At 47.0% G+C, this 13,067-nt stretch overlaps 2 protein-coding genes across 3 annotated transcripts; one reads left to right on the forward strand and one right to left on the reverse strand.

The window, feature by feature from the left end:
• Positions 1 to 1,552: 1,552 nt before the first annotated feature.
• On the reverse strand, positions 1,553 to 4,930 carry Polr2g (RNA polymerase II subunit G). The gene is made up of 8 exons (NM_053948.4): positions 4,845 to 4,930; positions 4,620 to 4,729; positions 3,855 to 4,014; positions 2,798 to 2,848; positions 2,624 to 2,689; positions 2,469 to 2,540; positions 2,051 to 2,084; positions 1,553 to 1,836 (listed from the first exon to the last, which is right to left on the reverse strand). The coding sequence occupies exons 1-8, from the start codon at positions 4,854 to 4,856 to the stop codon at positions 1,823 to 1,825; spliced, it is 519 nt and encodes a 172-aa protein (NP_446400.1). The 5' UTR covers positions 4,857 to 4,930; the 3' UTR covers positions 1,553 to 1,822.
• Positions 4,931 to 8,426: 3,496 nt separating this feature from the next.
• Zbtb3 (zinc finger and BTB domain containing 3) lies at positions 8,427 to 10,791 on the forward strand. Of its 2 annotated transcripts, none has more exons than XM_087583760.1 (2): positions 8,427 to 8,466; positions 8,912 to 10,784. In XM_087583760.1, the coding sequence occupies exon 2, from the start codon at positions 8,963 to 8,965 to the stop codon at positions 10,514 to 10,516; it is 1,554 nt and encodes a 517-aa protein (XP_087439886.1). In that variant the 5' UTR covers positions 8,427 to 8,466; positions 8,912 to 8,962; the 3' UTR covers positions 10,517 to 10,784. The 2 variants fall into 2 exon arrangements, with proteins under 2 accessions (XP_087439886.1, NP_001102632.1); NM_001109162.2 differs by lacking the exon at positions 8,427 to 8,466 and adding an exon at positions 8,474 to 8,620 and having other exon boundaries at positions 8,912 to 10,791.
• Positions 10,792 to 13,067: the final 2,276 nt, after the last annotated feature.

Here is a 13,067-nt window from a genome sequence, read left to right on the forward strand (position 1 = left end):
AATAGAAAATCCAACAGGGAGGCTGATGAGAAACGACATAACCTTTGTCCAGGAGTGTGGTTAAGGGGAATGGAACCATAGTAGAGTCCATTTCTTTTTCTCTTTTGAGCCAAAAAAGTTTTATTTATTCATGTCTTCCATTTGAAGTACTCCTTGGTGGCATCCTAAGCCTGAGATTCTTTGCCATACGTAGTTCTTAACCACTACCCAACTGCAACCAACTGTTTTCTGTGGCATCCCTCTTGATGACTTTTACACAGGGGTTGGGGATTTAGCTCAGTGGTAGAGCGCTTGCCTAGGAAGCACAAGGCCCTGGGTTCGGTCCCCAGCTCCGGAAAAAAAAAAGATTTTTACACGGGCACACCCACTCCACTAGTTTCTCATGATCAAGTATAATCAGATTGATCTGGTGCTCGGCACAAAGTGCCTCCTCCAGCTCGACACACACGAGCTCATCACAGTCGGATTCGAGCACACAGATGGGTTTGGCACTTGTCTAAGGCTTCAGGAGCTTTGTGTTTGCCAACGTGCTGGGCTATCGTGGATGAGGGCGGTCTTCAGCACCTCTTGTAGAGCAGTGTTGACATCCACACCTCCAGTGGCAGTGCCCTGCTCCGCTCTCGGAAGCTGAGGTGGAATAGCAAGTCAGTTTCTTCTCTCATTTCCCAGACACCATTATGGATGCCTCAGTGTCAGCTGTTCATTTGTCACTTACTTTTCACAATTGTGTTATTATTATTGATAGATTATTGTCTCTGTCACTAGCTACCGAGGCAGGGTCTCACAGGACTTATCCAATTGTTTCTGCCTCCCTCGAGCTAAGCCTGAAGGCATATATGAATCATCTCACCAAGCAGCATCAGCTTTTAAGAGTTTCTGAACGTCAACACGTTAACACTGGGGCCATATTATGTACGATGTAATTAATCCTCGAGCAACTGGCCACACAGCCCTAAAAGAAAAAAAAATCCAGAACCAAACAAACCAAAAACAGGCACGAATGGTGGCACACACCTTCAATCTTTACACTTGGAAGGTGGATCCAGGAGGAGTAGGAATTCGAAGCCGGCCTAGAGTACCAGTAGTTGAAGGCCAGCATCTGTCTCAAAGCAAACAACGATAATAAAGTACTTGTTTCAGCTGGGAGGTGGTGGTACATTGTGGAGGGAGAGGCAGACCTTGAACACTGGGTTCAAGGCCAGCCTGGTCTAGAGATCAGATCCCCAAAACAGCCAGGGATAGACAGAGAAGCCCTGTCTCAAAACGTGAGGCTGGAGAGATGGCTTAGTGGTTAAGAGCACTGACTGCTCTTCTAGAGATCCTGAGTTCAATTCCCAGCAGCTATATGGTGGCTCACAACCATCTGTAATGGGATCTGATGCCCTCTTCTGTGTGTCTGAAGACAGCTACAGTGTACTTATATACATGAAATAAATCTAAAAATAATAATAACGTGCACAATGTTCTGCCTGCCTATATGCCTGCAAGCCATCCCTCCAACCCAATAAATAAATATTAAAAAAAAAAAAAAGCACAAAACCAAACCAAAAGTAAAATAAATAAACAACTTTTATTCCTACCAAGAGAAGACACATTTCCTTGAGAACTAAGGACAACATGTTTATGGTTAGAACACAGAAGAGAATAAGAGCACAGCTCAGCTGGAAGAAACAAAGTGTTCTGGGGACAAGGAGCCTTCTTCCCTGCCCCCATAACAGTGGCCAGATTGAACCTCTGGTACGACAGTCAAGTTGGTGCTGAGTTCAAGTTGGAAAGTCACACTTTCTAAATCAGGATCAAAGCAAGCTGGAGGCTCCCTCACTCAGCTCACAAGTCCTGTGAAATCAGGAAAAAAATATCAGTTAGACACTGAGTTCCCAGGCAGCCAAAAACCAAAGATTTCCCACCACCAAAGACAAGGTATCTTGGATTTCCAAGGGAACAGAATGAGAACTTATATCTCTGACTGGCATTTAAATCCTACAGCCATCCCCTCTCCAGCACATCCTTTCTCCAGGGAATGGTCCCAGCACCCATGTCAGGCACTCACCCAAGTAGTCATCCATCAGAGAGCCAATAGCAAACTGCGAGAGGAAAGGGAGAAAGGATGGTGAGGTGGGGCCCCACCCCATTCCGAGCCTTCTGTCATCTATTCCCTGCTCATGGACACAGAGCACAGAGCCCCCAACAACTGTGGATGGCAAGAGGTCAACAGCGCAGATGGGGAAAGAGCTTGCTCCAACCCTGATGACCTGACCTCCACCCCCAAAATCCACAGCAGCATGCGATGACCTGAAGGCGGTCTAAATGTCACACTGTGGCGAGTGTGTATGCCCACACATCCACATAAATATGTTCTACAAAAGAAACGAGAAACCCACAGCTGTCAGCTGTGAATGATGACTTTGGATTATTTATAATCCTACTACCCAGGAGGCTAAGGCAGGCCAGTCAAGCAAGAGACTCACAATGTCATTCTTGTCTACACGTGTCCCTACAATCTTCAAGCGTATCTCATCGTCCTGCTGAATTACAATGTCCTGTGGAAAGGAGAGAGCAGGGTCATCAAGCAGACTCAGGCCTGGTCCTCATCCCTCTCACCAACTCCTCCTCATTCGCTCACCTCATCCATGGTCTTGTAACAAGGGGGGTTCGAATTTGGATCAAACTCCATCTCTGAAGGGATGGACTAGAAGGAAATTGACACAAAGGTTAGCATTTCAAATAGCTGCATCAAAGGATGAGAGTCAGGGGCTGGTTTCTCCTCCTCGGCCTCACCCCACACGCCCAGACTCACGTGTCGAGAGATGAAGCAGGACATGGGCCCAATTTCTGTGAAAAGTCCAACCTAGAAGGAAAATGACCGTGCTTCAAACGCTCTGAAGCATCTTTACCTGATTTCTAGGCACATTATTCATGTTTCTTAACAGTTTAAATTGTAGCATTTGTTTTAATTTCTCTCTGTGTAATCTTTCATTTCTTTACATTTTTGTTCTTCATTATTTTTATGTGTAAGAATATTCTGACCTCACATGTGCCTGTGCACCATGTACCTGCAGTGCCCATGGAAGCCAGGAGAGGGTATTGGGACCCTGCAGAATTAGGAGTTACAGATTATTGTGAGCCATTGGCTGGGTGCTGGGAGTCAAACCCAGGTCTTATAGAACCAGTAGGTGCTCTAAACCACTGAGCTATAGACCCCTTAGCCTTTAAGAAACTTAATTTCTGAGGCTAGAGAGATAGCTCAGTGGTTAAGAGCACTGACTGCTCTTCCATGGGTCCTGAGTTCAATTCCCAGCAACCACATGGTGGCTCACAACCATCTGTAATGAGATCTGATGCCCTCTTCTGGTGTGTCTGAAGAGAGCTACAGAGGAGTGTGTATAATAAATAAATCAGGGGCTAGAGAGATGGCTCAGCGGTTAAGAGCACTGATTGCTCTTCCAATGATCATGAGTTCAATTCTCAGCAATCACATAGTGGCTCATAATCATCTGTAATGGGATCTGATGCCCTCTTCTGATGTGTCTGAAGACAACAGTGTACTCATATAAATAAAAATAAACAAACAAACCTTAAAAAAAAAAAAAAAAAAAAGAAAAGAAAACCCAAAACTAAGATAAAATAAAATAAATCTTGACAACCACAAAAGGCTTAAGGCAACTAATAAGTGGACTGGGAATTGAACTCTCACCTTAGGAAATACCCCGTAACCTTTCTTTTTTTTTTTTTTTTTTTTCTTCTTTTTTTTCGGAGCTGAGGACCGAACCCAGGACCTTGCACTTCCTAGGCAAGCGCTCTACCACTGAGCCAAATCCCCAACCCCATAACCTTTCTATAAATAATACTCTTACCTTGTTGACCTGAGTGACCACAGCATCCACCACTTCCCCTTTAAAGGGCCGGAAAACAATAGCTTTGTATTTCACTGGATAAAGAACAAAACCTCGGCCCGGCTGGATCACACCAGCACCAATATTGTCGATGGTAGTGACAGCAATCACAAAGCCATATCTGCAGGAAAGATGAAAAAAGACAGCTACTGTATGTGAAGAGCCTCTAAAAAGCCACCAGCAATAGTCTGCGTGTGATGGAACCTCTGCTCGAACAGCTCGATGACCAAGAAGAGACAGAACTCAGATTAGCACCTGAAATATTAAATGGTGCTCTCACAATTGTACAGTAAATGCCCAAGAAGGCACAGATATGCTGACATACACCTATTCTCTCAGTACCAGGACTTGCCAGGTCAGTGGTGAGACAGGTCTTTCGAAAACCACAAATCAGACAGAAAATTGTGACGAAAACCTTTAATCCCAGCACTCAGTGGCAGGCAGTTCTCTGAATTAGAGGCCAGCTTGGTCCACATAGTGAGGCCATCTCGAAACCCAAAACATTTGCATAATAACGGTCTGATCTCGCATAAGCGAAGAAAATTTGGTTTAGCAACCTTTTAGAAGGCCCAAAATAGGCAAAAACTGGCTGCTTCGGATGCCTGGAGTGGTGAAAGAGTTCCTCAGAGTAAGTAACAAGCCCTGACTGAAGGAGTGAAGTAGAGGTTACAGAGTAGCGTTATTGTGCCTGCATTCAGCAGACGACACTGTGAATCAGACACTTACTTCCCAGTGCAGGTCCCCTCCACCTCGGTGAACAGCTTCTGCTTCACCGTGTTGAGCAAGTTGGGACCAAAGTAGCGTGGGTGCAGTAGGATCTCGTGCTCCAGGGAAATCTGCAGAGAAAGGAAGATGAAGACTCCGCCAGCCACACTGAGAACAGGAGGCGACCCGTCGGCCCTCCAGGCTCCTCCTGTCCCTGCCCTCACCGCTACCCCGCGTCCAGCTCACATGATAAAACATCTTCTGCAGAAGCTTGGACCGCAGAGGCCAGAACTCCCCAGGAAGGGACCTCGCCGGAAGCACTAGCAGAAGTCCCACCAAGTCTCCGCAGTCGCTTCCGCAGATTTGAGTCTTAACGCCATGGGCGGGGAAACGTGAAGCCCCGCCCCTCAGGCCTTCCCATCAGCGCTCATCAGCACAGCCAGGATTACACAGAAAAACCCGGTCTCGAAAAACCTTAAAAAAAAAAAAAAAAAAAAAAAAAAAAGGTTAAGAGGTCTGGCTTGTCGCCACATGCCTTTAAACCCAGCCGTGGCAGACAGATCTCTAAATTCAAGGCTAAGCCACATCTACAAAGTGAGTTCCAGGATAACCAAGACTGTGTATACAAACCCTATAAAAAAATTTGTTTTTGGGGTTGGGGATTTGGCTCAGAGGTAGAGCGCTTGCCTAGCAACCGCAAGGCCCTGGGTTCGGTCCCCAGCTCCGAAAAAGAGAAAAAAAAATTGTTTTTTAAATTTTATTTTAGGGGCTGAAGAATTAGCTCAGTCCTTAAGAGCACTTGCCAGCCCCCACAGGATAGCTCACAATCTTATCTGTAACTACAGTTCAGAGAGAACTGACACCCTCTTCTGGCTTCATTCAGCACTGCATGCTAGTGGTACACAGACATAATGCAGGCAGAACACCGATGCTTGTAAAATAAAAATAAAGATGAGGTAGTTGGGGAGATTGCTCAACAGTTAAAATCAATGGTTGCTCCTCCGAAGGATCCAGGTTTGATTCCTAGAACAAACATGGTAACTCAACTAGCTATATTTCAATCCTAGGGGATCCAGTGCCATCTGGGGCCTCCATGGACACTTCTCCCTTGTGGTGAACAGGCATAGATACAGCCAGAACATTCATACATATAAAATAAAAATAAAGGTTTTTACACATAAAATAAAAATAAAGCTCTCGAAGAGGACCTGAGTTCAATTACTAACACTGCACCCGAGGTCTCACAACTCCAGCTCGAAGGGGATCTGAAACTTTCTCATTGCCTCAGGAGGTACCAGCACTTGTGGGCTTGTACTCACATACAGATAACAGACATCATTGAGTACACCTAATTAAGAAGAAGTCACTTGGAAGTGTGGCACACGCCTTAAATCCCAATATTCAGGAACAAAAGGCAGGTGGGTCTTCAAGTTCAAGGCCAACCTGGTCTACAGCATGAGTTCCAGAACAGCCAGGGATACATTAAAAATGAAGGTGTCGGGGTTGGGGATTTAGCTCAGCGGTAGAGCGCTTGCCTAGCAAGTGCAAGGCCCTGGGTTCGGTCCCCAGCTCCGGAAAAAAAAAATGAAAGTGTCTTGTTAAACAAAACAAAAAGACAACAAGCAAAAAGATTACTTATGTGGGCACGCACTGGGCTTACTTTCTTTTCTATTTGAGGGACGGTTTTATTATGTGACCATGGATGACCTGAGATTTGCTTTGTAGAGTAAGCTTGCCCTGAACTTTTTTTTCCCCTGGAGCTGAGGACCTAACCCAGGGCCATGCGCTTGCTAGGCAAGCGCTCTACCACTGAGCTAAATCCTCAACCCCTGCCTTGAACTTTTAACAATTCTCTTGCCTTTGCTGTTGAAGTCCTGGGCAAAGTGGAAATTTAGGGATTGTCAGATGCTGTTTTGCTGGGGCAAACACATGAAGGGGTGTGTTCCTGAAGTGGACACAGGAGAAAGACGAAGCAGACTCATGAAGGAACATTTAGCTGAAGCAGACACAGGAGCAAGGCTGTTCTGCTAAAGCAAGCACGTGAAAAGACATGCGGTGAAGGATTCTTTGCGAATGGCATGCATGCATTGGTCTGCCTAATACTGCACAGCTGAGCTCCACTTGTCAGGACTCCATAGAGAGAAACGCACCAAAAGTCTTTCGGTAGTGTGCTGCAGTTTCTTGCTGCTTCCACGGACTCAGGCTGATTGGCAGAGTGATGTCAACTGAGACAGATGCACGTGCTGAGGCAAGACCTGTGGAGGACACGTGGTGTTTGGAGAGAGTATAAATAGGACTCCATGGACAGTGATGGATGCTGAGCTAGGCTTGCTTATAGAGCCAGCTATGCACTGCTTGTGGGCGTCAAGCCTGGTGGTCTCTTCCCTGAGAGAACCACAGCCCTAGAACTTGTCCTCCTGACTCGTGTGGAGGTTGAGGCCTGGCTGTCTCTGCTAGGCAGTGTCACTGATTCATATTTACTCTCCTGACTCTCCGCACTGGACTGCTGGTGCATTGGTGAGCTTGGGAGTGGATCCAGCTGCCGCCGCTACCCGTGGACTGAACTGCTTACTTCCAGACAACAGAGACAAGAGTTGCTCCAGAGAAACTTTCTAAACAGGCCCACTTCCCATGTATCTTTTCTCTTCCAGTACTACTGATGGGTGGTGGGCTACAAGGGAGATTAAAGTGTTTAAGAATCATCGTTAAACATGTGTTTTAAAAAAGTAAAGTTACAACTGGGACTACTGTCATGAAGTGGTGTTTGGTGTGGAGTGACAGCCAGGGTACCTACACACTCCGGAAAACCTTGTATAATTTACATTTAATTAGGGTAGATAAGAGACAGGTATCACTATACTTTACACCCTTCCCTCTGGGCATCTACAGACTGAAAATTTTATTCAGGTTGTTCCTGTTGATGAACACCCAGAATCCCAGGACTCAGATAGGAGAAAGAAAATCAGGAGTGTAAGGTCATCTTTGGCTACAAGAACAACTAGTGCTAAGTGAGGGCCTATCTCAAAAAAAAAAAAAAAAAAAGGAAAAGGTGGAGGAAAGGTTTCTTCAGCTTCTTCCCTCACCTAGGCTCTGTAAGTACGTTCAATAAATTCTCTGGGGCCCAAAGGTGAAATTTAGAGACATAGTACCTTGGTTTATCATTGGGACCTAAAGGAAGAGATTTTCCCCCCTCTATTCACTTTACATCCCGATCGCAGCCCCCCTCCCAGTCCCCTTAGGGAAGAGATTTAACAACAAAGATATTCTTAGACTCTGTCCCACTCCTGTCCTTACTAGGACTTGCCTACAGAACAGTCCATCGTCTTCATTGGAAGACTTACAGGTAGTTCCTAACACCACTACTGAGCCTCGAACAAGTTGGGGCACCCTGTAATTTTTGAGGACGGGATCTGCAAGAGTAAAATGCACTTTTGGGAGGTGTGTCTTACTGCCCACTGTTTCGGCAGGACTTGGTCTAGACACGGGCCTACAGGCTATCACACCATTTTATTATATTTCTCCTTGACACTCCGCAACAGATTTACTCCCAAATACACTGCGCATGTGCCAACCTCGCCCCACCCAGGCGGGTAATTTCCCTAAGGGAAACAGGTGAAGTTCAGCCAATCCTGAAGTCTCTGGGGGAAAGAAGGCGGGATGAGGAGAAAAAGTTTAGGACAGGAGCAACAACCAATCGTGAGCCTCGACGCCTGAGCGATGGCACGAACTGCCCATTTGGAAACACTGGTTACCGAAGGGTTGGTAGCACACAGTGAACCAATCCACAACTGGAGAGGGCAAGCTTGAGCCAATTAAGACGGCGGAGGTGGGAAGGGGCGGAGCTCTTCTGGTAGCTGCTAGGTCGTGGGTGAGGGCTCAGCTTTCTCTGCTAGTTCCTACGTTGGGAGTTCTTAGCCTTGGAATGCGAGAGGGAGGATCGCAGAAAGTTCCGAGACTGGGGCGTGAAGGCATCGCCTGAGAAAGCCTGGGCGCAAAAGACAGTCGTAGTTGGAGGACTCACTGTAAGGAACCGGCTGAGCATCCAGGAAGCGCAGGCTGGTTATAGGGCGGGACTTCCGGGGGCAGGGCTTTTTTCGAATAGGGGCGGGGACGATTCCTAAGGTTAGGTTTAGGGGGCGGAGCCAACAGGTCTTTGGATGGGATAGTGGAAAAAGAAGGGCAGTTAACTGAAACATGGTTGGGGGTGGGCGGTCGGCATGTTGCAGAGGCCTTGGGTGGCCACTTCTATTTAAGCCCTGATGTGGATGTTGCTGTGGAAGTTACCTGTCCTAACTCAGTGTCCTTTCTTCCAGGGAGCCAGTGGTAGGGAACTTTCTTGGGCACCCTTCCCTCCTTGGGGTGCTATGGAGTTCCCAGAACACAGTCAGCAGCTGCTTCAGAGCCTGCGGGAGCAACGGTCCCAGGGTTTCCTTTGTGATTGCACTGTGATGGTTGGTAGTATCCAGTTCTTAGCCCATAGAGCTGTGCTGGCCTCCTGCAGCCCATTCTTTCAGCTTTTCTACAAGGAACGGGAATTGGACAAGAGGGATCTGGTGTGTATTCACAATGAGATTGTCACCGCCCCAGCCTTTGGGTTGCTTTTGGACTTTATGTATGCTGGCCAGCTGGCCCTTAGGGGAGATACTCCTCTAGAAGATGTGCTGGCAGCTGCCAGCTACTTGCACATGAATGACATTGTTAAGGTTTGTAAGCAACGCTTGCAAGCACGAGCTCTGGCAGAGGCAGACAGTACCAAGAAAGAAGAGGAAACCAATCCTGCTAGTTTGGAGTTTTTGTCGGGCAGTTCTCGAGGCCCACAGCCTTTACTGGCATCTGTTGAACCATCAGTCCGCTGGAGCAAAGAGGAATGGAAGGGTCCAGCCACTCCCTTACCCATTGCTCATCCTGCAGATGGGCCACCAGTGTCTGGTGGGGCTGACACTACACAACCAAGCATGGAAGTTGACTCATCACATCTTCGGGCACCTCCTCCACCAGTGGCTGACGTCTCTGTCTCTCTTGCCAGCCCCAGTAGCTCTACAGAGACCACTCCTGTAAACTATTTCTCTTCTGGCCTTCCAACAGTTTCAGTGGAGCCCTTGACTCCTCTTGATGTGGTTCCTGAGAGTCTGAGGGTGGTGGAACCAAGGGATACTGGAGGACCATTGCAAGGCTTCTATCCCCCAGCTCCAGCCCCACCCCCTGCGCCAGCCCCAGTCCTGTCCCAGGCTACAGCCCCAGTTGAAGCTGAACTGGTCCAGGTAAAAGTAGAAGCTATTGTGATCTCTGATGAGGAGACTGACTTGTCAGAGGAACAGCCTCAGGGATCTGAAGGACTGTTCCCTTCTGGAGGAGCAATGTATGGGGGACAGCCTTCACAGGCAGAGGCTTTTGAGGAGCCAGGGGCAACAGGACTAGAGGAGGTGGGGCCAAGTGACCACTTCCTGCCTCCAGAACCTCATCTACCATATCATCTGCTGCCAGGTCCAGGGCAGTATCATCGAGGGCTGGTGACCTCACCCCTGCCTGCACCGCCAGCCCTGCATGAACCACTCTACCCTCCTTCTGAGTATGAAGCAGCCCAAGGGAGCTTTGGGAGCTTTACAGAGGATGTTCCCACCTGTAAGACATGTGGAAAGACTTTCTCATGTTCTTATACACTACGGCGACATGCCACAGTACACACACGTGAGCGCCCCTATGAGTGTCGCTATTGCCTACGAAGTTACACACAGTCAGGGGACCTCTACCGCCACATCCGCAAGGCTCACAATGAGGACCTGGCCAAACGCAGCAAACCAGACCCAGAGGCTAGCACCATTTTAGGGGTGCAGCCCCTCTCTGGCTCCCAAACAACAGAGAGACATAGTGGTGGTGGAGGTCCACCCAAAGATTTTGTACTTGGTCCCAAAAATTAACCTCTGGTGAGCATGAACTGATGCCAGGCTTGCTCTAACCATTGTTAGATGGCTACAGAGAAGGTTGGAGGCACCTCATCACTCCTGAGTGGCAGAATGAAGGTTCTTCCCAAGCTAAAGGTGTCTACCCTTTTCTCTGTCCAGCCAGATAAACAGGACATTATAGGGCAGAGCAGGTCAGCCAATTCTCCAAGGGCACTGAGAATTTTCCTGAGGTGTAACTGCTTCTCGTTCTACATTCTGGAACATAAAACTGGCAGTGAAATTATCCCTTTGAACTGGTGTTGGCTGGTTTCTTCAAGTCTGCATGCCTTCATGTCTGCCCTCTAGGTCTTTTATCTGTATTGGGTAAGCGTGTGGGTCTAATTGCTTAGGGAAAGAGTACAAAGAGGGAATCTTACACATGGGCTGCTGTAGCTGCACTTTTATTCTGGGCTGGATTGGGCACCATATGCTCTAATCTTTTGACATCTTCATGGGGGTAGTATTAGCCCCACCTCCCTTTTAAAAAAAACTTGAGATTTGGGACTCATTTATTTCTTCAGGGTCATAGAGCTGGTTAAGGAGAAAACTAGGATTTGCACTTGGCTTGTGACTCCAGACAGTATACCTGTCATGCTGGTCCATAGCAAGATCCAAGGGAGGTAGAAGCTGGTTTTTTTTTTTTTTTTTTCAAGGAAGGGTTTCTCTGTGTGTACCCCTGGCTGTCCTGGAACTTGGATCTGTAGACCAGGCTGGCCTTGAACTCACAATGATCCACCTGCCTCCACCCATTTTGTATTCTTATTTTGTGTATGGGTCTTTGGCTGCATGCCTGTCTGTACACATGCATGCCTGTGGTCTGAGGCAGGAAGAGGGCATGGGCTCCTCTAGGCCTGAGGTTATGGATGGTTGTTAATCACCATGTAGATGCTGAGGATTGAACCTGGATCCTCTTGAAGGACAGGAGGGAATCAGACTTCTCCAGTCCCAGAAGTAGTGTTCTTAATCTCTTGAGTGTATGGCTTTGTTCTCTTACCTTGTCACCTCTACATTGCACCTAGAAAGATCTTTGGTTGGCTGTTTTGACAACAGACACTGTTGTCACAAAAAGTGCCAAGTATTGGTAACTAGAACTTTTTGCTTATTTGTGAATTGAATTGAGTTATCTGAAGATAGAAACCGGTGAGAGAAAACAATATATCCTGTAGGGAGGGACTTTGACAGGAGCGAAGAACCTGTGGAGGTACTGAAATGACAGTTACTTGAGAAAGCGAAGGCAGGAAACCCCATAAGGATCTTACAGTCATCTAATCTTAGGCCTTTACTTCTAATGTGCAGGGCTGGAGATGACTGATTACCTAGCCTGAGACCCTAGGTTTAGTCCCTAGTACTCCAGAAAAGGAAGTTAAAAGTGTGATAACAGCAGCCTAGAAAGCATAAAGAACTCAGTAAAGTTATACAGGCAGTTGTTAGCAATAGAGAGTGAAAAACACCCAAAAACTGGAGTTTGTGAAGTGTTGAGATGGGATGAGGGAAAGAGCTCAGTGTAATGGAAGCAACTATCCAGTCTGTGAAGGGTGGAGCTGTAGAATAGAGAAGCCGGTGTCCTCTCTTGCACATAATGCAGATCAGACAGGAAGGGAAACCAAAAAGGTCAGAGTAAGACAAACTTCCTCTGTCTCTTCCCCTCCTCTGGAGGTGTCATACTCAGAGCTACTGAGCTACTGCTGTTTCTGACATAGAAGGGGACTGAGCTGAACAGCAAGGATTTGGCCAAAGAAAGCTCCCTTGTGGGAAGCAAGAGGTTTTGGGGTTTTTGTGTGTATTTTCTGTTGTTTTGCTGCTAAGAAAACTCTAAAGTCGAAAACAAGTCCAATGGCAGCCCCTCCTTAGTCCCAGCTACTTGGCAGTTGGAGGCAGCAAAAAGGAAGACCCCCATCTTCTCCAGGATGAAAAATGAACTGTATACCAGTGACACTCCTTCTCCGCTTCCTTCTGGTTCTGGAGACAAGGTCTCGTGTAGAGCTGTCTGGTACTGAACTTGGTAAGTAGCTGAGGATTACCTTGCCCTGCTTCCTGATCCATTTGCTTTTAAATCCCCAAGTTCTGGTAGTTTAGGCATATACTACTATGCCTACCTCCTTGGGTCCTGTCCTTTGAGACAGGGTCTTACTATGTACACCAGGCTAGCCTAAAACCCAAGATCTGCCTTAGCCTTATCAGTACTGTGATTACAGGATATACAACCAAGGCCAGCTCACATTCCTTATATTAACCATCTTCCAATCTTGTTTATGCAAATGAGTTACTGCCTTAATTCCTCCCAAGACGGCAAAGTATAGGTATAAATAGTAAAAGCTGTTCTAGGCAAGCGCAACACCATCTTTCCATCTTTCCTACAGTAATTATCAAAATGCCTGTTAGAATCAGCTGCCTTCAAAAGGGTAGGTTTTACGGTTATTGATTTCTCACTTAAAAGGTGGAGGGTGGGGTTGAAAAGAATACGCTGTCTTTAGAATATCATTTCCTCAAAGTAAAGAGCAGTGTCCTTATGCAAAGGATGTAGTTT

This window comes from Rattus norvegicus, chromosome 1, assembly GCF_021556685.1.
Source record: "Rattus norvegicus strain SHRSP/BbbUtx chromosome 1, alternate assembly SHRSP_T2T, whole genome shotgun sequence".
In the NCBI taxonomy this organism is placed as follows: Eukaryota; Metazoa; Chordata; class Mammalia; order Rodentia; family Muridae; genus Rattus; species Rattus norvegicus.